The sequence below is a fragment of the Pseudophryne corroboree genome, chromosome 6 (genome assembly GCF_028390025.1).
Source record: "Pseudophryne corroboree isolate aPseCor3 chromosome 6, aPseCor3.hap2, whole genome shotgun sequence".
Lineage (NCBI taxonomy): Eukaryota > Metazoa > Chordata > Amphibia > Anura > Myobatrachidae > Pseudophryne > Pseudophryne corroboree.
In genome coordinates, this window is record NC_086449.1 from 830,118,858 (window position 1) to 830,143,234 (window position 24,377).

Consider the following 24,377-nt stretch of genomic DNA (forward strand, 5'->3'; position numbering starts at 1 on the left):
CTGACATGTTACACTCACACACACCTATCACACAGGGGAGCTACTGGGAACAGACCCACACTAAAGTCTGTCAGAGAGACACAGAGGGATTTGCCAGTCCACACACTGCGCCTTATTGTGAATTGTGGAAATGTTACCCACTTACAGCGCATATACCAATAATAGGCCCACAGACCTAATTATAAGGGGCATAGAGGAGAAGGGGCATAGAGGGAGGAGCCAGTTCACACTGTTGAAAAGTCTTAAAGTGCTGAAGGCTCCTGCGGAACAGTCTATACCCCATGATACTAAAATGGACCCCAGCATCCTCTAGGACGTAAGAGAAATACAAAATAGTATATCCTGTGGAACACTATATATGGGAACCCGATGCATTTACCCACCTTCAAGGTACAGAATATAAGGATAGCAATATGTGTGAGATACCCGAAATGAGAACCACACAGCAGCTATTGGCACACACAGTCACATGTACAATGCAGAAATTATTACACACAACAATAAAACTGCACTGGACTAATACTACATAAAGCTATGTATGTATACAGATATAACAATGCCCAGTAAACACTGGATGTATATCACAGGATACTTGTACTAAATATCCCTGTAGTTATGCACTTGTTCTTAACTAACACTGTCTAAACGACATGTAGAATACTTAAGTGTCCTGTAAATGCACAGCGCTGATGATGCAGGCGGCTTTACAGAGGAGACAGAGCCCAACAGTCCCAGAATCAGCGCAACTCTGTGTAATGGCGCCCAAACGCTGACAGGGAGTGTGGGAGAGAGAGAGATGCAGCTCCAGGGCGGGAACACCTGCTGTAGATGGCGGCTGGGGTAGGGGCTACAGGTCAGCACCTTATACCCTCTGCTGGAATTCACCACCGGTTACTATGGAGCCTATGTGAAACGGATTTTAGTAAATCCGAACTGTGCTCCTTGCCCTGGTGGATATAGTGTGGTCCCTGAACGGCCAGTGTCCACGCCAGCGGTGCGGTCCATGTCCTGAGACTGCGTCCGGATCGCGATTTCGGCGGGTCCCGCCTGGGGGACCCTCTTACCGCCTCCCTAGCTTGCTGCCACGCGATCCCGGAGAGCAGTGGCGGTGTGTGTGCCTGATAATATCGGAGCGCCTATGCTGTAAATACCTGGCAACCAGGGCGCGGGAATATGACTTCTAGCACCAAGTGCCTATGCTGCGGCCCTTGAAGTCTTCTTTTTTTTTTCCTCAGGAAAAGCTTAGGGCTGCCTAGCGCAGCCCTCCCTGTTAGCTGCCTGCACTGCAGGCACCAACAAAGGTTGTCGTCATTTACCTGCCACTGCATTGGACTGGTTAGTAAAACTGAGCTCCTGTGCACGGAGGCGGGGTTATAGAGAAGGCGGTGCAGTGCATCCTGGGAACAGTCAAAGCTTTAGCCTGTTGGTGCCTCGGATCAAGATCCTACAACACCCCGATGTTATCCCTGTGGAACCCAGTGTACCCTGCTGCAGAAACATTACCTACTAGGATCTCTGATCTAATAGCCATTTATTAATTTATACATATAGGGAGATCCAGAAACTTGTTCCCGTTGTGGCTGCTACAGATATGTACACCCTCTCCTGACTTTTCCGGTTTACTACTGCTGCTACAACCCATATTTCCATATTCCTGACCACGCTGGAAGGAGACACCCTTAACCAGTTTTAAGGAAGTCTTTTTTAAAATGTCATTCTACGTAAAAACGCTGCATAGGTTAATACCACGTTCCTTACCTAGCCCACTTAAAACCACCCTATATAGAAAAGGATTACCTGGAGGAAAACTAGATTACCTGTTGTGCAGACTGCAGCGCCTTTGGCTTCGCTCCAGCTCGGTTTTCTTTCAAAGAATCTAAACGGTTTCGGTCTCCAAGGGGCCGGGAAGGTTGCTGGGCCTGCTTTAAGAAAGATGGAATTACAAAGATATTTGCTTAATCACTTGCCAAGCTAATCTTTTCCTGACATGGTCGCAACTGAAAGACACAGACTGGAGGTCTCTTGGCACCGATTCATAGGTTCTCAAACTCGACCATCAGTGCCCCATGCGAGAATTGCATACATTCTGCCCTCATTTTCCTGCATACTGGCACCAATGAGCACTGATATGGAGGAAGCCTTATCTGCTGGGGCAGCTCTTACAATAAATGACTTTCGGGTTTATGACCCAGGAGACCACTTGTTTTGTTAGTAAGATTTAAAAGTGTTCAAGTTGAAAAAGAAGAATGGCATGGTATGCAGAGGTCAGCGGACCCTTGATGTCCAGGCATGCTAGCACTTGTGGTTCAACATGCCTGTGCAGTATTGCTGGGACCTGTAGTGAATAATATTATTTAACCATTTATTTAGGACTATTACCTTTGCATTCAAAGCCCAGAGGGTGCAGAGTAAAGCCCTGGCCTTCAGGAGAGATCAACAAGAAACTCCAGCCCTGGACTGACCAGTGTGGGGCTAGTTGACGTTACGGTGTAGGGTTCCCCCCACACCGAGTTCCCCCTACTATAGGGTCAGCTGTCCTGGCTAGTTAAACAAAGTGGTAGTTATTGGAAAATAAGGGGGACCCCATGCTGTTTCCCAATACCAGCCTAGGCTCAGAGGCCCAGGGCTGGTTACTTCTTTGGGGAGGGGGTACCCCATGTTGTTTTTTTCCCCCTTATACACGAAGCCTGCATAGATCTGACCTGTACAAATCAGTCACAAATTTCCGGCGTATGCGCCGCTGAATAGGGAGTTGACATCTGACAGGTATAAAGGCAGGTGACAAATTTTAGTCAAAACTGATTCATAGCAGATGCTTTTTGGGGTTTTTTTTTTTTAGATTGAAATCCACCACATAATAGTTTCAATTCGACCGCAAATCTGGCATTTAGTAAATTTAATTCACTCCATATTAACAGAATATTTTAAACGTAAAAAAAATTATACTACTGCCAAGAAAGTCCCTCCAAAGTTATGATGGGAAAATAAGATTTTAAACCTACCGGTAAATATTTTTCTCCTAGTCCGTAGAGGATGCTGGGGACTCCGTAAGGACCATGGGGATAGACGGGCTCCGCAGGAGACATGGGCACTAAGAAAGAACTTTAGGTATGGGTGTGCAAAGCTCCTCCCTCTATGTCCCTCCTCCTGTGCCCAGAGGAGACGGACAGTACGAGGAAAGGATTTTGTTAATCCAAGGGGAAGATTCATACCAGCCCACACCATTCACACCGTATAACTAGGGATATATGAACAAGTTAACAGTATGAAACAACACAGCATCAGACAGACTGATGAAAACTAACATAACCCTTATGTAAGAAAAAACTATATACAAGTCTTGCAAAGTAGTCCGCACTTGGGACGGGCACCCAGCATCCTCTACGGACTAGGAGAAATAGATTTACCGGTAGGTTTAAAACCGTATTTTCTCTTACGTCCTAGAGGATGCTGGGGACTCCGTAAGGACCATGGGGATTATACCAAAGCTCCCAAACGGACGGGAGTGCGGATGACTCTGCAGCACAGACTGAGCAAACAGGAGGTCCTCCTCAGCCAGGGTATCAAACCTGTAGAACTTTGCAAAGGTGTTTGAACCCGACCAAGTAGCAGCTCGGCACAACTGTAATGCCGAGACCCCTCGGGCAGCCGCCCAAGAAGAGCCCACCTTCCTAGTGGAATGGGCCTTAATTGATTTTGGTAACGGCAATCCAGCCGTTGAATGAGCCTGCTGAATCGTGTTACAGATCCAGCAAGCAATAGTCTGCTTTGAAGCAGGAGCGCCAACTTTGTTGGCAGCATACAGGACAAACAGTGCTTCTGTTTTCCTGGCCCTAGACGTTCTGGCTACGTAAATTTTCAATGCCCTAACCACATCAAGGGACTCTGAATCCTCCAAGTCTCGCGTAGCCACAGGCACCACAATAGGTTGGTTCATATGATAAGATGAAACCACCTTAGGCAAGAATTGAGGACGGGTCCGCAATTCCGCTCTATCCATATGGAAAACCAGATAGGGGCTTTTATGAGACAAAGCCGCCAATTCCGACACTCGCCTAGCCGAAGCCAAGGCTAACATGACCACTTTACAAGTGAGATATTTTAATTCCACAGTTTTAAGTGGTTCAAACCAGTGCGACTTAAGGAAACTCAACACCACGTTTAGGTCCCAAGGCGCTACCGGAGGAACAAAAGGAGGCTGAATATGCAGCACTCCCTTCACAAAAGTCTGCACTTCTGGGAGAGAAGCTAATTTCTTTTGAAAGAAAATTGATAGGGCCGAAATCTGAACCTTAATGGAGCCTAACTTCAGGCCCAAATTCACTCCAAGTTTGTAGGAAGTGAAGGAAACGGCCCAGATGGAATTCTTCCGTAGGAGCATTCCTGGCCTCACACCAAGATACATACTTTCGCCATATACTGTGATAATGTTAAGCTGTCACGTCCTTCCTAGCCTTTAGCAGAGTAGAAATGAACTCATCCGGAATGCCCTTTTCCGCTAGTATCCGGCGTTCAACCGCCATGCCGTCAAACGCAGCCGCGGTAAGTCTTGGAACAGACAGGGCCCCTGTTGTAACAGGTCCTGTCTTAGAGGAAGAGGCCACGGATCTTCTGCTAACATCTCCTGCAGATCCGGATACCAGGCCCTTCGCGGCCAATCTGGAACAATGAGAATTGTCTGTACTCTTTTTCTTATTATTCTCAACACCTTGGGGATGAGAGGTAGAGGCGGAAACACATAGACCGACTGGAACCCCCACGGTGTCACCAGGGCGTCCACTGCCATCGCCTGAGGGTCTCTCGACCTGGCGCAGTACCTCTGTAGTTTTTTGTTTAGGCGGGACGCCATCATGTCTACCTGGGGCAGGCCCCACTGACTTGCAATCTGTGCGAAGACTTCCTGATGAAGTCCCCACTCTCCTGGATGTAGATCGTGTCTGCTGAGGAAGTCTGCTTCCCAGTTGTCCACTCCCGGAATGAACACTGCTGACAGTGCTCCTACATGATTTTCCGCCCAGCGAAGAATCCTGGTGGCTTCCGCCATTGCCACTCTGCTCCTTGTGCCGCCTTGGCGGTTTACATGAGCTACTGCAGTGATGTTGTCTGACTGGATCAGAACCGGTAGGTCGCGAAGCCTCCGCTTGACGAAGGGCGTTGTATATGGCCCTCAGTTCCAGGACGTTGATGTGAAGACAAGTTTCTTGACTTGACCAAAGACCTTGGAAGTTCCTTCCCTGTGTGACTGCTCCCCAACCTCGGAGGCTCATGTCCGTGGTCACCAGAACCCAGTCCTGAATGCCGAATCTGCGACCCTCCAGAAGGTGAGCACTCTGCAGCCACCACAGGAGAGATACCCTGGCCCTGGGGGACAGGGTGATCAACTGATGAATCTGTAGATGTGACCCGGACCATTTGTCCAGTAGGTCCCATTGGAAGGTCACCTGTTTTGGCTTCAATAGGTCCCTGACCAGAGTCATGAGTTCCTGGGCCTTTTCTATCGGTAGATAAACCCTTTTCTTGTCCGTATCCAGAATCATGCCTAAGAAGGTCAAACGAGTCGTAGGAACTAACTGCGACTTCGGGATATTGAGAATCCAGCCGTGCTGCTGTAACACCTTCAGTGAAAGTGACACGCTGTTCAACAACTGCTCTCGTGATATCGCTTTTATTAGGAGATCGTCCAAGTAAGGGATAATTGTGACACCCTGCTTGCGCAGGAGCACCATCATTTCCGCCATTACCTTGGTGAAAATCTTTGGGGCCGAGGAAAGCCCATAACGGCAACGTCTGAAATTGGTAACGATAATCCTGTACCGCAAATCTCAGGTACGCCTGATGAGGTGGATATATGGGAACATGAAGGTATGCATCCTTTATGTCCAGGGAAACCATAAAATCCCCCCCTTCTAGGCTGGCGATGAGCGCTCCGAGCGATTCCATCTTGAACTTGAACCTTTTCAAGTATAGGTTCAAGGATTTTAAATTTAAAATGGGTCTGACCGAACCGTCCGGTTTCGGGACTACAAATAGGGTCGAGTAATACCTCCTCCCTTGTTGAAGCAGGGGAACTTTGACCACCACTTGTTGAAGACACAATTTTTGAATTGCATTTAAAACTATCTCTCTTTCTGGGGGAGAAGCTGGTAGGGCCGATTTGAAAAACCAGCGAGGAGGCATCTCTTCGAATTCCAGCTTTTAACCCTGGAAAACAATTTCTATTGCCCAGGGATCCACCTGTGAGTGAACCCAGATGTGGCTGAAAAGTCGAAGACATGCCCCCACTGGGGCCGACTCCCTCAGCGGAGCCCCAGCGTCATGCAGTGGATTTTGTAGAGGCCGGGGAGGACTTCTGCTCCTGGGAACTAGCTGTGGTTGGCAGCTTTTTCACTCTGCCCTTACCTCTGGCAAGAAAGGACGATCCTCGTGCTCGCTTGTTTTTATTTGACCGAAAGGACTGCATTTGATAATGTGGTGCTTTCTTAGGCTGTGAGGGAATATAAGGCAAAAATTTTTATTTACCTGCCGTAACTGTGGAGACCAGGTACGAGAGACCTTCCCCAAACAATTCCTCACCCCTGTAAGGAAAAAACCTCCATATGCCTCTTTGAGTCGGCATCACTTGTCCATTGCCGGGTCCATAGGACTCGTCTAGCAGAAATCGACATAGCGTTGACTCTAGAACCCAGTAGGCCAATGTCTCTTGGAGCATCCCTCAAATATAAGGCAGCATCTTTAATATGACCCAGGGTTAATAAAAATAAGAATTTACTTACCGATAATTCTATTTCTCGGAGTCCGTAGTGGATGCTGGGGTTCCTGAAAGGACCATGGGGAATAGCGGCTCCGCAGGAGACAGGGCACAAAAGTAAAGCTTTCCGATCAGGTGGTGTGCACTGGCTCCTCCCCCTATGACCCTCCTCCAAGCCAGTTAGGTACTGTGCCCGGACGAGCGTACACAATAAGGGAGGAATTTTGAATCCCGGGTAAGACTCATACCAGCCACACCAATCACACCGTACAACTTGTGATCTAAACCCAGTTAACAGTATGATAACAGCGGAGCCTCTGAAAAGATGGCTCACAACAATAATAACCCGATTTTTGTAACTATGTACAAGTATTGCAGATAATCCGCACTTGGGATGGGCGCCCAGCATCCACTACGGACTCCGAGAAATAGAATTATCGGTAAGTAAATTCTTATTTTCTCTATCGTCCTAGTGGATGCTGGGGTTCCTGAAAGGACCATGGGGATTATACCAAAGCTCCCAAACGGGCGGGAGAGTGCGGATGACTCTGCAGCACCGAATGAGAGAACTCCAGGTCCTCTTTTGCCAGGGTATCAAATTTGTAGAACTTTACAAACGTGTTCTCCCCTGACCACGTAGCTGCTCGGCAGAGTTGTAATGCCGAGACCTCTCGGGCAGCCGCCCAAGATGAGCCCACCTTCCTTGTGGAATGGGCCTTAACAGATTTAGACTGTGGCAGGCCTGCCTCAGAATGTGCAAGTTGAATTGTGTTACAAATCCAACGAGCAATCGACTGCTTAGAAGCAGGCGCACCCAACTTGTTGGGTGCATACAGTATAAACAGCGAGTCAGATTTTCTGACTCCAGCTGTCCTGGAACATATTTTCAGGGCCCTGACAACTTCTAGCAACTTGGAGTCCTCCAAGTCCCTAGTAGGTGCAAGGCACCACAATAAGCTGGTTCAGGTGAAACACTGACACCACCTTAGGGAGAGAACTGGGGACGAGTCCGCAGCTCTGCCCTGTCCGAATGGACAAACAGATATGGGCTTTTTTGAGAAAAAAACCACCAATTTGACACTCGCCTGGTCCAGGCCAGGGCCAAGAGCATGGTCACTTTTTATGTGAGATGCTTCAAATCCACATATTTGACTGGTTTTAAACCAATGTGATTTGAGGAATCCCAGAACTACGTTGAGATCCCACAGTGCCACTGGAGGCACAAAAAGGGGTTTGTATATGCAATACTCCCTTGACAAACTTCTGGACTTCAGGAACTGAAGCCAATTCTTTCTGGAAGAAAATTTACAGGGCCGAATTTGAACCTTAATGGACCCCAATTTGAGGCCCATAGACACTCCTGTTTGCAGGAAATGCAGGAAACGACCGAGTTGAAATTTCTTTGTGGGGCCTTCCTGGCCTCACACCACGCAACATATTTTCGCCACACGTGGTGATAATGTTGTGCGGTCACCTCCTTTCTGGCTTTGACCAGGGTAGGAATGACCTCTTCCGGAATGCCTTTTTCCCTTAGGATCCGGCTTTCCATCGCCATGCCGACAAACGCAGCTGCGGTAAGTCTTGGAACAGACATGGTACTTGCTGAAGCAAGTCCCTTCTTAGCGGCAGAGGCCATAAGACCTCTGTAAGCATCTCTTGAAGTTCCGGGTACCAAGTCCTTCTTGGCCAATCCGGAGCCATGAGTATAGTTCTTACTCCTCTACGTCTTATAATTCTCAGCACCTTAGGTATGAGAAACAGAGGAGGGAACACATACACCGACTGGTACACCCACGGTGTTACCAGAACGTCCACATCTATTGCCTGAGGGTCTCTTGACCTGGCGCAATACCTGTCCCGTTTTTTGTTCAGACGGGACGCCATCATGTCCACCTTTGGTATTTCCCAACGGTTTACAATCATGTGGAAAAAACTTCTCAATGAAGTTTCCACTCTCCCGGGTGGAGGTCGTGCTGAGGAAGTCTGCTTCCCAGTTTCCATTCCCGGGATGAAACACTGCTGACAGTGTTATCACATGATTTTCCGCCCAGCGAAAAGTCCTTGCAGTTTCTGCCATTGCCCTCCTGCTTCTTGTGTCGCCCTGTCTGTTTACGTGGGCGACTGCCGTGATGTTTTTCCCACTGGATCAATACCGGCTGACCTTGAAGCAGAGGTCTTGCTAAGCTTAGAGCATTATAAATTTACCCTTAGCTCCAGTATATTTATGTGGAGAAAAGTCTCCATACTTGATCACACTCCCTGGAAATTTTTCCCTTGTGTGACTGCTCCCCAGCCTCTCGGGCTGGGCTCCGTGGTCACCAGCATCCAATCCTGAATGCCGAATCTGCGGCCCTCTAGAAGATGAGCACTCTATAACCACCACAGGAGAGACACCCTTGTCCTTGGATATTGGGTTATCCGCTGATGCATCTGAAGATGCGATCCGGACCATTCGTCCAGCAGATCCCACTGAAAAGTTCTTACGTGAAATCTGCCGAATGGAATTTCTTCGTAGGAAGCCACCATTTTTACCAGGACCCTTGTGCAATGATGCACTGTTTTTAGGAGGTTCCTGACTTGCTCGGATAACTCCCTGGCTTTCTCTTCCGGGAGAAACACCTTTTTCTGGACTGTGTCCAGAATCATCCCTAGGCACAGCAGACGTGTCGTCGGGATCAGCTGCGATTTTGGAATATTTAGAATCCACCCGTGCTGATTGTAGCAGTATCCGAGATAGTGCTACTCCGACCTCCAACTGTTCCCTGGACTATGCCCCTATCAGGAGATCGTCCAAGTAAGGGATAATTAAGACGCCTTTTCTTCGAAGAAGAATCATCAATTCGGCCATTACCTTGGTAAAGACCCCGGGGTGCCGTGGACAATCCAAACAGCAGCGTCTGAAACTGATAGTGACAGTTCTGCACCACGAACCTGAGGTACCCTTAGTGAGAAGGGCAAATTTGGGACATAGAGGTAAGCATCCCTGATGTCCCGGGACACTATATAGTCCCCTTCTTCCTGGTTCGTTATCACTGCTCTGAGTGACTTCATCTTAATTTGAACCTTTGTAAGTGTTCAAAAAAATTTTTTTAGAATAAGTCTCACCTAGCCTTCTGGCTTCAGTACCACAATATAGTGTGGAATAATACCCCTTTTCTTGTAGTAGGAGGGGTAATTTAATTATCACCTGCTGGGAATACAGCTTGTGAATTTTTTCCCATACTACCTCCTTGTCGGAGGGAGACCTTGGTAAAGCAGACTTCAGGAGCCTGCGAAGGGGAAACGTCTCGACATTCCAATCTGTACCCCCGGGATACTACTTGTAGGATCCAGGGGTCCTGTACGGTCTCAGCGCCATGCTGAGAACTTGTCAGACGCGGTGGAACGCTTCTGTTCCTGGGAATGGGCTGCCTGCTGCAGTCTTCTTCCCTTTCCTCTATCCCTGGGCAGATATGATCTTATAGGGACGAGAGGACTGAGGCTGAAAAGACGGTGTCTTTTTCTGCAGAGATGTGACTTAGGGTAAAAAACGGTGGATTTTCCAGCAGTTGCCGTGACCACCAGGTCCAATGGACCGACCCCAAATAACTCCTCTTCCTTTATACGGCCATACTGTGCCGTTTGGAATCTGCATCACCTGACCACTGTCGTGTCCATAACATCTTCTGGCAGTTATGGACATCGCGTTTATTCATGATGCCAGAGTGCAAATATCCCTCTGTGCATCTCGCATATATAGAAATGCATCCTTTAAATGCTCTATAGTCAATAAAATACTGTCCCTGTCAAGGGTATCAATATTTTTAGTCAGGGAATCCGACCAAGCCACCCTAGCTCTGCACATCCAGGCTGAGGCGATCGCTGGCCGCAGTATAACACCAGTATGTGTGTATATACTTTTTATTATATTTTCCAGCCTTGTCAGCTGGTCCTTGAGGACGGCCCTATCTATAGACGGTACCGCCACTTGTTTTGATAAGCGTGTGAGCGCCTTATCCACCTTAAGGGGTGTTTCCCAACGCGCCCTAACTTCTGGCGGGAAAGGGTATACCGCCCATAATTTTCTATCGGGGGGAACCCACGCATCATCACACACTTTATTTAATTTATCTGATTCAGGAAAAACTATGGTAGTTTTTTCACATCCCACATAATACCCTCTTTGTGGTACTTGTAGTATCAGAAATATGTAACACCTCCTTCATTGCCTTTAACGTGTGGCCCTAATAAGGAATACGTTTGTTTATTCACCGTCGACACTGGATTCAGTGTCCCTGTCTGTGTCTGTGTCGACCGACTAAAGTAAACGGGCGTTTTAAAACCCCTGACGGTGTTTTTGAGACGTCTGGACCGTACTAATTGTTTGTCGGCCGTCTCATGTCGTCAACCGACCTTGCAGCGTGTTGACATTATCACGTAATTTCCTAAATAAGCCATCCATTCCGGTGTCGACTCCCTAGAGAGTGACATCACCATTACAGGCAATTGCTCCGCCTCCTCACCAACATCGTCCTCCTACCTGTCGACACACACGTACCGACACACAGCACACACACAGGGAATGCTCTGATAGAGGACAGGACCCACTAGCCCTTTGGAGAGACAGAGGGAGAGTTTGCCAGCACACACCAAAAACGCTATAATTATATAGGGACAACCTTATATAAGTGTTTTCCCTTATAGCATCTTAATATATATAAGCATATCGCCAAATTAGTGCCCCCCCCTCTCTGTTTTAACCCTGTTTCTGTAGTGCAGTGCAGGGGAGAGCCTGGGAGCCTTCCCTCCAGCCTTTCTGTGAGGGAAAATGGCGCTGTGTGCTGAGGAGATAGGCCCCGCCCCTTTTTCGGCGGCCTCGTCTCCCGCTCTTAACGGATTCTGGCAGGGGTTAAATATCTCCATATAGCCTCAGGAGGCTATATGTGAGGTATTTTTAGCCAAAATAGGTATTCATTTGCCTCCCAGGGCGCCCCCCTCCCAGCGCCCTGCACCCTCAGTGACTGCCGTGTGAAGTGTGCTGAGAGGAAAATGGCGCACAGCTGCAGTGCTGTGCGCTACCTTTAGAAGACTGCAAGAGTCTTCTGCCGCCGATTCTGGACCTCTTCTTACTTCAGCATCTGCAAGGGGGCCGGCGGCAAGGCTCCGGTGACCATCCAGGCTGTACCTGTGATCGTCCCTCTGGAGCTGATGTCCAGTAGCCAAGAAGCCAATCCATCCTGCACGCAGGTGAGTTCACTTCTTCTCCCCTAAGTCCCTCGTTGCAGTGATCCTGTTGCCAGCAGGACTCACTGTAAAATAAAAAACCTAAGCTAAACTTTCCTAAGCAGCTCTTTAGGAGAGCCACCTAGATTGCACCCTTCTCGGCCGGGCACAAAAATCTAACTGGCTTGGAGGAGGGTCATAGGGGGAGGAGCCAGTGCACACCACCTGATCGGAAAGCTTTACTTTTGTGCCCTGTCTCCTGCGGAGCCGCTATTCCCCATGGTCCTTTCAGGAACCCCAGCATCCACTAGGACGATAGAGAAATAGTATCCTTATCCAGGGTATCAAATTCCGCCGATAAGGTATCTGTCCACGCTGCAATAGCGCTACAAACCCAAGCCGACGCTATCGCCGGTCTGAGTAAGGTACCAGAGTGTGTGCAAATGGACTTTAATGTAGCCTCCTGCTTGCGATCAGGAGGATCCCTGAGGGTAGCCCTATCTTGGGATGGCAGTGCTACCTTTTTGGATAAGCGTGTCAACGCTTTGTCTACCCTTGGGGATGATTCCCACCGTATCCTGTCCTTGGTCGGGAAAGGATACGCTATAGAATCGTTTTGGGAATTTGCAGTTTCTTGTCTGGAGATTTCCAAGCCCTTTCAAATAACTCGTTCAGCTCATGAGAAGGGGTAAAGGTTACCTCAGGTTTCTTTTCCTTATACATGTGTACCCTCGTGTCAGGGACAGGGGGTTCCTCTGTGATATGCAAAACATCCTTTATTGCAATAATCATATATTGAATACAGCCAAAATTGGCTAAAAGTAACTTTGCATCATCGTAGTCGACACTAGAGTCAGAATACGTGTCGGTATTAGTGTCTTCTATTTGGGATAGTGGGCGTTTTTTGAGACCCCGAGGGTCCCTGCGACATAGGGGAAGGCAGGGCCTGGCTCTCTGCATAATTCCTGGACTCAGCTTTGTTCAACCTTTTGTGCAATAAATTTACATTAGCACTTAAAACATTCCACTTATCAACCAAGTCAGGCTTCGGTGTTGCCGACTGAGACACCACAGTCATTTGCTCCACCTCCTCACTAGGAAAGCCTTCTACCTCAGACATGCTGACACACACTCAGGGAAACCTTATCTGAAGACACTTCCCCCACAAAGGCCCTTTGGAGGGACAGAGAGAGTATGCCAGCACACACCCAGCGCTAATGACCCGAGGAAAAAACACACTATATGTTTACCCAGATAGCGCTGTAATATCTATTTTGCGCCAAATTATGTGCCCCCCCCCCCCCATTCTTTAAAACCCTCTTTCACCGTGGTTAAGCAGGGGAGAGTCTGGGGAGCTTCCTCTCAGCGGTGTGCTGTGGAGAAAATGGCGCTGGTGAGTGCTGAGGAACAAGCTCCGCCCCCTCAGCGGCGGGCTTCGGTCCCACCTAAAATTTCAAAACATGGCGGGGGATCTATACACACATACAGGTACACCACCGATTTTCCGGCATCCTCGGTTCCAGTGCCGTGCCGGATTATCGATTTTGCCGGATTAACGGTGGAAACTAATTTTGCACCTTCAGAACATTTCTAAAGCAATAAATAGTAAAATATATGCTACAGTATAATATTAATTAATGAATAAACACAATAGTGTATGCAAAACTGTTTATAAGCAAAACAGGTATCAGGCTCAGGCTGTGTGTTCCGCCCATGTGCGATACTTGCTGTGACCTTGGACGCCATAACAGCCCCACTGATGCTTGCTGTGTCCCCTGCAGTGTCCGTGGGAGCTGTACCCACTGACACTTGCGCGTATTGCGTGTTACGCCCATGCGCAGAAAATGTTCCGGATTAAAGGATGTCCCTAACCCCCTTTAATCCGGACAAATCAAAATTGTCCGGATTAAAAGAGGTTCCGGATCATCGGTTGCCGGAAAATCGGTGGTGTACCTGTATAAAAAAAGCAAGAATAGGTCTGTGGTGATAAGGGCAGCCGACAAGGGGGGAGCAATAGTTCTGCAAGATCTATCAACATATAATGCAGAGGTCTATCGTCAACTAAATGATCAAGCTGTTTATTGCAAGTTAGGTTCAGATCCTACGATTAGGTTCAAGCAAGAGATCGACATGATCCTGACACAAGCTCACCAAGATGCCATTATTGACAAACAAACCTTGAAAGCATTGACGGTTGATCATCCAATTACACCGCTTCTCTATACACTGCCTAAAGTCCATAAAAATTTGGACGCCCCCCGTGACGCCCTATAATTTCGGCCCGCGGATCCCTCTATAGCAACATCTCTAAATATCTGGATGGTTTTTTACAGCCTGTTATTCAAGCGGAACCCACGGTCCTGTTGGATACAACCCAACTACTATTATTACTACAGGATCTTACGCAGCTTCCGGAAAGGTGCACTTTGGCAAGCGTGGATGTAGTGAGTTTGTACACGAATATCCCCCATTTGGAGGGTATTGAGGCCGTGAGGTCCCTTCTGTCTGACAATTCCAATTATAAAGGGCCAGATGTGGGATTTTTTCTTGCATTACTTGAGAAGACACTCACTCGGAATTTCTTCTATTTTGATGGACAGTTTTATCTCCAGCGGCTCGGCTGTGCCATGGGGAGTAATGTAGCTCCGGCCTTCGCGAATGCCTACATGTTGAATATAGAGAAACGCCTATTCCTACAGAATCCTTCTTTTTCAGAGGGATTAATACTTTTTACACGCTACATAGACGACCTGCTTCTAATCTGGGCTGGCACTCCAGAAGAATTCAAGGAACGGATGCAGGCCATCAACCATCTGGATGCGAACATCAAATTCACATACGAGTGCAGTGCTGACGTTATTCACTATCTAGACGTGCAAATTACACGACAGGGGAACCATCTACAGACAACGGTTTATCATAAACCCACGGATAAAAACACGTTGCTACATGCTAACAGCTTTCATCCCACGGCCATGAAAAAGGGTTTACCCTTCTCACAATTTCTTCGCGCAAGGCGTATTATTAGCAATCAAGATGAGTGTGAGTTGGAATTGGATAGAATGATTGGGAAATACCTGGAGAGAGGTTACCCAATTGAGGATCTAGAAAGTGCCAAAAGAAAAGCACTGGCACTTCCACGCACCCAATGTCTGCAGCGGAAAGAAAAAACATCAGAGAAGGTACTTCCGCTAATTACCACCTTCAATACCGCAAGCAAAATAGTGAGGAAGAAAGTTAAAAAACTGTGGCCAATCATCAAGACAGATAAGTCCTTACCATCTGTTAACCAATATAGGGTGTTGAACTGTCATCGGAGGGGACGCAACCTTAAGGACTGGCTGGTCCACAATGACACCACGGCAGAGAAAAGGGAACTACGTTCACATTTCCTTACAAAAAAACCCGGTTCGTACAGATGCATAGGTTGCACCACATGTAGGTACCTGGAAGTAGGTCCGGTGGTGCTACATCCACATTCAGGAAAGAAGTTTCCCATTAAACATGTTTTAACTTGCACGTCTAAATACGTGATTTACATCATCAAATGTCCTTGTGGGTTTGCCTACATTGGCAAGACCTCTTGCACCTTTAGAGAACGGGCAGCGCAACATAGGTCGGCCATAAGACAAGCCTTGGAAGGAAAAGAGATCGAACAGCCTGTCGCAAGACATTTTAGGGAGGCGCGACACACGATGGCTGCCCTACGTTACAAACTCATTGATCATGTCCCCCCTTTACCTAGGGGAGGAGATCGGAACAAGAAATTACTACAGCTGGAAGCACATTGGATCTTTGAGTTCAACACGGTTGCTCCATCAGGATTAAATGAAAATCTCTCCCTTCTATGCTTTTTATGAATATTCCGTCTCTATTCTCTTCCCCTCTATTTTTTGCATGCCTATTCTCAGGGGTTGCCATTAGGGTCTTCATTCTTAAATTATCCGTTCAGTCTGCATAATCTGTATGCTTAGTTCATATGCGTGTGGGCTTGATTTGGATCAGTATTAGCGTATTGTACTTGATTAATGTTTAATTATTGACACCAATCTGTTCCCATATCTTGGGAAATTAAATTACATTTTGTCTGTTTTTCTATCTGAACCCTAATGGCACTTACCTGTAGCTTCAATTCAAATGCCTGGACCTCAGTGAGGTTGTGTTATGATATAGGGTATACTGCTTTGGTGTAGTAATCACTTTAGTCTGAGTACTATCATCTTTTGTTCCCCCTGGTCTTTGGTGGGGATGTGGGCTTATGCACTATTTTTGAAGTAACTGGGATTGAATGTGATGTCATCCAATTCTATCAGTGCTTTATGGGAAATGGGTCGCCGCGTCCAGCGGTGTCTTTTTACACATGGTTTGCCTCGGGCTCTGTGCTCTGGCTGCCCGGCGTGTTGTGGTGTGTCAGACTGGTAGCTATGACAACTACCTCCGCCCATGAGGCGGGGTTAGAGCGGCTTACAGGAGCTGGACGCAGCGCGTCCGAAGCTCTGTTTATCATTGTTGTTATGACAACCATTTAGCTTACCCTCTACGTAGCTGTAGGGTACGGCCCTTTGGAGGTTCATATTGCTGCCCAGGACGCCCCTCCTGCGCCCTTACAGTGACTGCCGTTTGTGTGTGCTGTGTGGAGCAATGGCGCACAGCGCCACCGCTGCGTGTTACCTCAGTGAAGATCTGAAGTCTTCTGCCGCCTTTGAAGTCTTCTTTCTTCACATACTCACCGGCTTCTATCTTCCAGCTCTGCAAGGAGGACGGTGGCGCGGCTCTGGGACGAACTGCGGGGTGAGACCTGCGTTCCGTTCACTCTGGAGCTAATGGTGTCCAGTAGCCTAAGAAACAGAGCCTAACATTAAAGTAGGTATGTTTCTCTCCCCTCAGTCCCACGCTGCAGGGAGTCTGTCGCCAGCAGGCTCCCTGAAAATAAAAAACCTAACAAATACTTTCTTTTTCAGGAAAACCTCAGGAGAGCTCCCTGTAATGCACCCAGTCTCCTCTGGGCACAGTAATAAAACTGAGGTCTGGAGGAGGGGCATAGAGGGAGGAGCCAGTGCATACCCATACCTAAAGTTCTTTCTTAGTGCCCATGTCTCCTGCGGAGCCCGTCTATCCCCATGGTCCTTACGGAGTCCCCAGCATCCTCTAGGACATAAGAGAAATATCAGGATTTTGGTACTCACCGTTAAATCATTTTCTCCTAGTCCGTAGAGGATGCTGGGGACTCCAAAAGGACCATGGGGTATAGACGGGATCCGCAGGAGCTAGGGCACACTAAAAAGACTTAAAACTGGGTGTGAATTGGCTCCTCCCTCTATGCCCCTCCTCCAGACCTCTGTTATAGGAACTGTGCCCAGGAGAGACGGACAGTACAAGGAAAGATTTTTGTTTTAACTAAGGGCTACCAAACTACCAGCCCACACCATAAACATACCGTACAACCGGAATAATGCCAAACCAGATAACAGTATGCATAAAACTCCAGCAACCAGCTGCAACAAACAAATACACAACTCGTGTACAAACTAACTTAACCAGTAAGAAAACACATTGCAAGTAATAGTCCGCACTGGGACGGGCGCCCAGCATCCTCTACGGACTAGGAGAAAAGGATTTAATGGTGAGTACCAAAATCCTGTTTTCTCTTACGTCCTAGAGGATGCTGGGGACTCCAAAAGGACCATGGGGATTATACCAAAGCTCCAGATCGGGCGGGAGAGTGCGGACGACTCTGCAGCACCGACTGAGCAAAAGCCAGGTCCTCATCGGCCAGGGTATCAAAACTTATAGAACTTAGCAAAAGTGTTCGAACCCGACCAAGTAGCTGCTCGGCAAAGCTGCAACTCCGAGACACCTCGGGCAGCCGCCCAAGATGAGCCCACTTTCCTGGTAGAATGGGCTTTAACAGACTTCGGCACCGGCTGTCCGACCGAAGAATGAGCCTGCTGGATCGTACTACAAATCCAGCGTGCAATAGTCTGTTTTGAAGCGGGATGACCAATCTTGTTAGCCGCATATAAAACAAACAACGCTTCAGTTTTCCTAGTAACAGCTGTCCTAGAAACATATACTTTTAACGCTCTAACATCCAGAGATTTTGGAATCGCCACCTCTTCCGTAGCTACCGGAACCACAATAGGTTGGTTAATGTGAAATGAAGAAACCACCTTCGGTAGAAATTGTTGACGAGTTCTCAATTCCGCCCTATCTGAATGAAAAATCAAGTACGGGCTCTTATGAGATAAAGCTGCCAATTCCGACACTCGCCTGGCAGATGCCAGCGCCAAAAGCATAACGACCTTCCAAGTGAGAAATTTCAACTCAACCTTACGCAAAGGTTCAAACCAGGAAGACATGAGAAACCGTAAGACCACATCAAGGTCCCATGAAGCTACAGGAGGTACAAACGGCGGATTGATATGCATTACACTCTTCACAAAGTTCTGAACATCTGGGAGGGCAGCTAACTCTTTTTGAAAGAAAATAGACAAAGCCGAAATTTGCACTTTGATGGAACCCAATTTCAGGCCTGCATCTACGCCCGCAAAAGTGGAGAAAACGATCCAAGTGAAAATCCTCCGCAGGAGCCTTTTTAAGCTCACACCAGGAAATATACTTACTCCAGATACGGTGATAGCGTTTCGCCGTAACCTCTTTCCTAGCCTTAATGAGAGTTGGAATGACTTCCCTGGGAATACCCTTACTAGCTAAGATCTGGCGCTCAACCTCCATGCCGTCAAACGCAACCGTGGTAAGTCTGGAAACGCGCATGGACCCTGCAACAACAGATCCTATCTTAGAGGAAGCGGCCAAGGATCTTCCACCAGCAAGACCTGAAGATCCGGGTACCAGGCCCTTCTTGGCCAGTCTGGAATGACGAGAATCGCCTGAACCCTTGCTCGACGAATGATCCCCAGCACCTTTGGAATGAGAAGAAGTGGAGGGAACACATACACCGTCTGGAAGACCCACGGAGACAACAGGGCGTCCACTGCAGTGGCTTGTGGGTCCCTTGACCTGTAACAATACCTCGGGAGCTTCTTGTTGAGCCGAGACGCCATTATGTCTATCAACGGAATTCCCCAGCGTCTTGTCACTTCTGCAAATACCTCTTGGTGCAGAACCCACTCTCCCAGATGGAGGTCGTGTCTGCTGAAGAAATCCGCTTCCCAGTTGTCCACCCCCGGTAGGAAAACTGCTGACAGTGCGCTGACGTGTTGTTCCGCCCATCGAAGGATCTTTGTGGCATCCGCCATTGCCGCTCTGCTCCTCGTTCCGCCTTGCCGGTTTATATGGGCCACCGTTGTGATGTTGTCTGACTGTACCAGGACTGGTCGATCATGAAGACTTCTTGCTTGGAGCAGGCCGTTGTAAATGGCTCTTAACTCGAGAATATTTATGTGGAGACAGGCTTCCTGGAGCGACCATTTTCCCTGGAAATTTCTTCCTTGGGTGACTGCGCCCCAGCCCCGGAGACTTGCATCTGTTGTCAGAAGTACCCAATCCTGGATACCGAATCGGCGTCCCCCCAGGAAGTGATGAGCTTGTCGCCACCACAGGAGAGAAATTCTGGCTCTGGGAGATAGACTTATCTTCCGGTGAATGTGTAGATGAGATCCGGACCATTTGCTCAGCAAGTCTCACTGAAACACGCGGGCGTGAAATCTGCCAAATGGAATGGCTTCGTACGCCGCAACCATCTTCCCCAGAACCCGAGTACAATAATGGATAGACACTCGTCAGCTTCAGAAGTTCTCGGACCATCGTCTGCAGTTCCCGAGCCTTTTCTTCTGGAAGGAATACCTTCTGTAACTCCGTGTCCAGAATCATGCCCAGAAAAGGAAGCAGAGTGGTCGGATTCAACAGGGATTTCAGCAAATTGAGCACCCAACCGTGCTGTCGCAGAACCGATAACGACAACTCTACACTTCTCAGCAATCGTTCCTTGGACCTCGCCTTTATCAGGAGATCGTCCAAGTACGGGATAATTGAAACCCCTTGTTTGCGAAGAACCACCATAATTCCTGCCATGACCTTGGTGAAAATCCTCGGAGCCGTGGAAAGCCCAAACGGCAACGTCTGAAATTGGTAATGAGAATCCTGTATCGCAAACCTGAGGAAAGCCTGATGTGGAGGATATATCGGCACATGTAAGTAGGCATCCTTTATGTCGACTGACGCCATAAAATCCCCCCCCTCCAGGCTGGCAATCACCGCTCGAAGGGATTCCATCTTGAATTTGAAGACTTTCAAGTATGGATTGAGGGATTTTAGATTTAGAATCGGTCTGACCGAACCGTCCGGTTTCGGTATCACAAAGAGGCTCGAGTAGAACCCCACCCCCCGCTGGGACGGAAACAATGACCTTCTGTAGACACAATTTTTGAATCGCCGCCCGGACCACCTCCCTGTCCGGAAGAACCAATGGCAATGCCGAAATGAAGAACCGGTGAGGGGGCATCTCCTGAAACTCCAGTTTGTATCCTTGAGACACGATTTCTAACACCCAAGGATCCAGGTCTGATTGAATCCAGACCTGGCTGAATACCTGAAGACGTCCCCCCACCAGTCCGGACTCCCCCAGGGAAGCCCCAGCGTCATGCGGTGGACTTGGTAGCAGCCGGGGAGTACTTCTGGTCCTGTGCGCCTGAGGCTGCAGGAAGTTTTCCTCCTCGTCCTCTACCCTTTGAAGTGAGGAAAGACGAACCTTTCCCACGCCTGTATATATTGTGACGAAAGGACTGCATTTGTTGATGTGGTGCCTTTTTCTATTGTGTGGGAACATAAGGAAGAAAAGAGGACTCACCCGCAGTCGCGGTCGAGACTAGGTCCGCCAGGCCGTCCCCAAACAAGACAGTACCTTTAAAGGGTAGAGCTTCCATAGACCTCTTGGAGTCGGCATCAGCATTCCATTGATGGATCCACAAGGCCCTCCTGGCAGATATCGACATGGCATTGGTCCTTGATCCCAAGAGACAGACGTCCCTTGCCGCGTCCTTTAGGTAATCCGCAGCGTCCTTAATATAACCGAGAGTTAGAAGGACATTATCTTTATCAAGAGTATCCATGTCATTTGCTAAATTCTCAGCCCATTTAGCAATACTCACCCATACAGAGGCCACAGCAGGTCTGAGCAATGCACCCGTATTAGCGAAAATGGACTTCAGACACGTCTCCAACTTGCGATCCGCCGGATCCTTGAGAGCTGCCGTGTCAGGAGACGGAAGAGCCACCTTCTTAGACAAACGGGATAGAGCTTTATCAACAGTTGGAGAGGTCTCCCATTTTTCCCGGTCATCAGAGGGGAAAGGATACGCCATATAAATCCTCTTGGGAATCTGCCATTTCTTATCCGGCGACTCCCAAGCCTTTTCACAAAGAGTATTCATTTCATGAGAGGGGGGAAACTTCACCTCAGGTTTCTTACCCTTGAACAAGCAAATCCTTGTTTCCTGTACCGCAGGTTCATCAGAAATCTGCAAAACATCTGCTGAATACTCTTAACTAATCGTGGATGTAACGCAGCCTCAGTGAAATAGACCTCGAAATCAGAGTCCGTGTCGGTATCCGTAAACTCCACCTGAGTAAAAGGCCTCTTATGGGACCCGGATGGGGTCTGTACCTGAGATAAAGCCTCCTCCATGGACTTTCCACACCTGCGTCTGTGACTCCGACTTATCTAACCTCTTAGATAAAGAAGCTACATTGGAATTTATTGTATTAAGGAGTGCTAGTAAATCAGGAGTCTGCTGCGTCAACAGTGCTACATCTAGCCCCGCATCCCCACCTCCCATAACCTCCTCTGGTGAATAACATTCAGGCTCCGAGATGTCGATACGTAGTACTGACACAACACACACCGAACCGTCCCAACAAGGTGACAGGCCCACAATGCAGCCCCGAAGAGGAGACAGATGGAGTATGCCAGCTCACACCCCAGCGCCTGTATATTGGTACACAGATATATGTACCCAGCACTGCCTTATTATCAAAAAGACTGGTACCCCACTGCGGCTCCCCTCTGGAGATGCCCCCTTTACTTGAAATCAGCGTGGAGGTCCCGGCAGCGTCTCTCCCTCCGTCTGGCGCAGGGAGAAAATGGAGCGTGTGAGCCGCGGACCGAAGCTCCGCCCCCTTCCCGGCGGCTTCGTCCCGCCAAATTAAAACTCATGTAAAATGCCGGCGGGGGTCTGTCTCGGCACCCACAATCATATGCCGCAACCACCCCCCCCCAGCATCCAGTGACAACCGTTTGTGACAAAGGTGTGTGTGGGAGCATGGAGCACAGCGTTACCGCTGTGCTTTACCTTCAGTCACTGAAGTCTTCTGATCTTCTCATACTCACCCGACTTCTGCCTTCTGTGAGGGGGTGACGGCGTGGCTCCGGGCACAAGCAGCTAGGCGCACCAAGTGATCGAACCCTCTAGAGCTAATGGTGTCCAGTAGCCGAGAAGCAGAGCCTTGAAACTCACAGAAGTAGGTCCTGCTTCTCTCCCCTCACTCCCACGCTGCAGGGAGCCTGTAGCCAGCAGGTCTGCCTGAAAATAAAAAACCTAACAAAAATCTTTTTCTAGAGAACTCAGTAGAGCTCCCCTAGTGTGTGTCCAGTCACTCCTGGGCACAAAGTCTAACTGAGGTCTGGAGGAGGGGCATATAGGGAGGAGCCAGTTCACACCCAGTTTTAAGTCTTTTTAATGTGCCCTAGCTCCTGCGGATCCCGTCTATACCCCATGGTCCTTTTGGAGTCCCCAGCATCCTCTAGGACGTAAGAGAAACAAAATAGTATATCCTGTGGAACACTATATATGGGAACCTGATGCATTTAGCCCCCTTCAAGGTACAGAATATAAGGATAGCAATATGTGTGAGATACCCGAAATGAGAACCACACAGCAGCTATTGGCACACACAGTCACATGTACAATGCAGAAATTATTACACACAACAATAAAACTGCACTGGACTAATAATACTACATAAAGCTATGTATGTATACAGATATAACAATGCCCAGTAAACACTGGATGTATATCACAGGATACTTGTACTAAATATCCCTGTAGTAATGCACTTGTTCTTAACTAACACTGTCTAAACGACATGTAGAATACTTAAGTGTCCTGTAAATGCACAGCGCTGATGATGCAGGCGGCTTTACAGAGGAGACCGTGCCCCGCAGTCCCAGAATCAGCGCAACTCTGTGTAATGGCGCCCAAACGCTGAAAGGGAGTGAGGGAGAGAGATGCAGCTCCAGGGCGGGAACACCTGCTGTAGATGGCGGCTGGGGTAGGGGCTACAGGTCAGCACCTTATACCCTCTGCTGGAATTCACTATGGAGCCTATGTGAAACGGATTTTAGTAAATCCGAACTGTGCTCCTTGCCCTGGTGGATATAGTGTGGTCCCTGAACAGCCAGTGTCCACGCCAGCGGTGCGGTCCGTGTCCTGAGACTGCGTCTGGATCGCGATTTCGGCGGGTCACTCTTACCTCCTCCCTAGCTTGCTGCCACGCGATCCCGGAGAGCAGTGGCGGTGTGTGTGCCTAATGATATCGGAGCGCCTATGCTGTAAATACCTGGCAACCAGGGCGCGGGAATATGACTTCTAGCACCAAGTGCCTATGCTGCGGCCCTTGAAGTCTTCTTTTTTTTTTCCTCAGGAAAAGCTTAGGGCTGCCTAGCGCAGCCCTCCCTGTTAGCTGCCTGCACTGCAGGCACCAACAACAGTTGTCGTCTTTTACCTGCCACTGCATTGGACTGGTTAGTAAAACTGAGCTCCTGTGCACGGAGGCGGGGTTATAGAGAAGGCGGTGCAGTGCATCCTGGGAACAGTCAAAGCTTTAGCCTGTTGGTGCCTCGGATCAAGATCCTACAACACCCCGATGTTATCCCTGTGGAACCCAGTGTACCCTGCTGCAGAAACATTACCTACTAGGATCTCTGATCTAATAGCCATTTATTCATTTATACAGAATAAGATTTTAGTCACCGGTAAATCTATTTCTCGTAGTCCGTAGTGGATGCTGGGGACTCCGTAAGGACCATGGGGAATAGCGGCTCCGCAGGAGACTGGGCACAACTAAGAAAGATTTAGGACTACCTGGTGTGCACTGGCTCCTCCCACTATGACCCTCCTCCAGACCTCAGTTAGGATACTGTGCCCGGAAGAGCTGACACAATAAGGAAGGATTTTGAATCCCGGGTAAGACTCATACCAGCCACACCGTATAACTCGTGATATTATACCCAGTTAACAGTATGAACATAACAGAGCCTCTCAACAGATGGCTCAACAATAACCCTTTTAGTTAACAATAACTATACACAAGTATTGCAGACAGTCCACACTTGGGACGGGCGCCCAGCATCCACTACGGACTACGATAAATAGATTTACCGGTGAGTAAAATCTTATTTTCTCTGACG

The 24,377-nt window shown here is 48.5% G+C and overlaps 1 protein-coding gene across 1 annotated transcript in view; it reads right to left on the reverse strand.

The window, feature by feature from the left end:
• LOC134933848 (uncharacterized) overlaps positions 1–24,377 on the reverse strand; it is a 316,847-nt gene that overhangs the window by 62,277 nt on the left and 230,193 nt on the right. Inside the window, exon 5 of the mRNA XM_063929361.1 lies at positions 1,818–1,922. Within this exon, the coding sequence (XP_063785431.1) occupies positions 1,818–1,922 (105 nt within the window). The remainder of the gene's footprint in view (positions 1–1,817; positions 1,923–24,377) is intronic.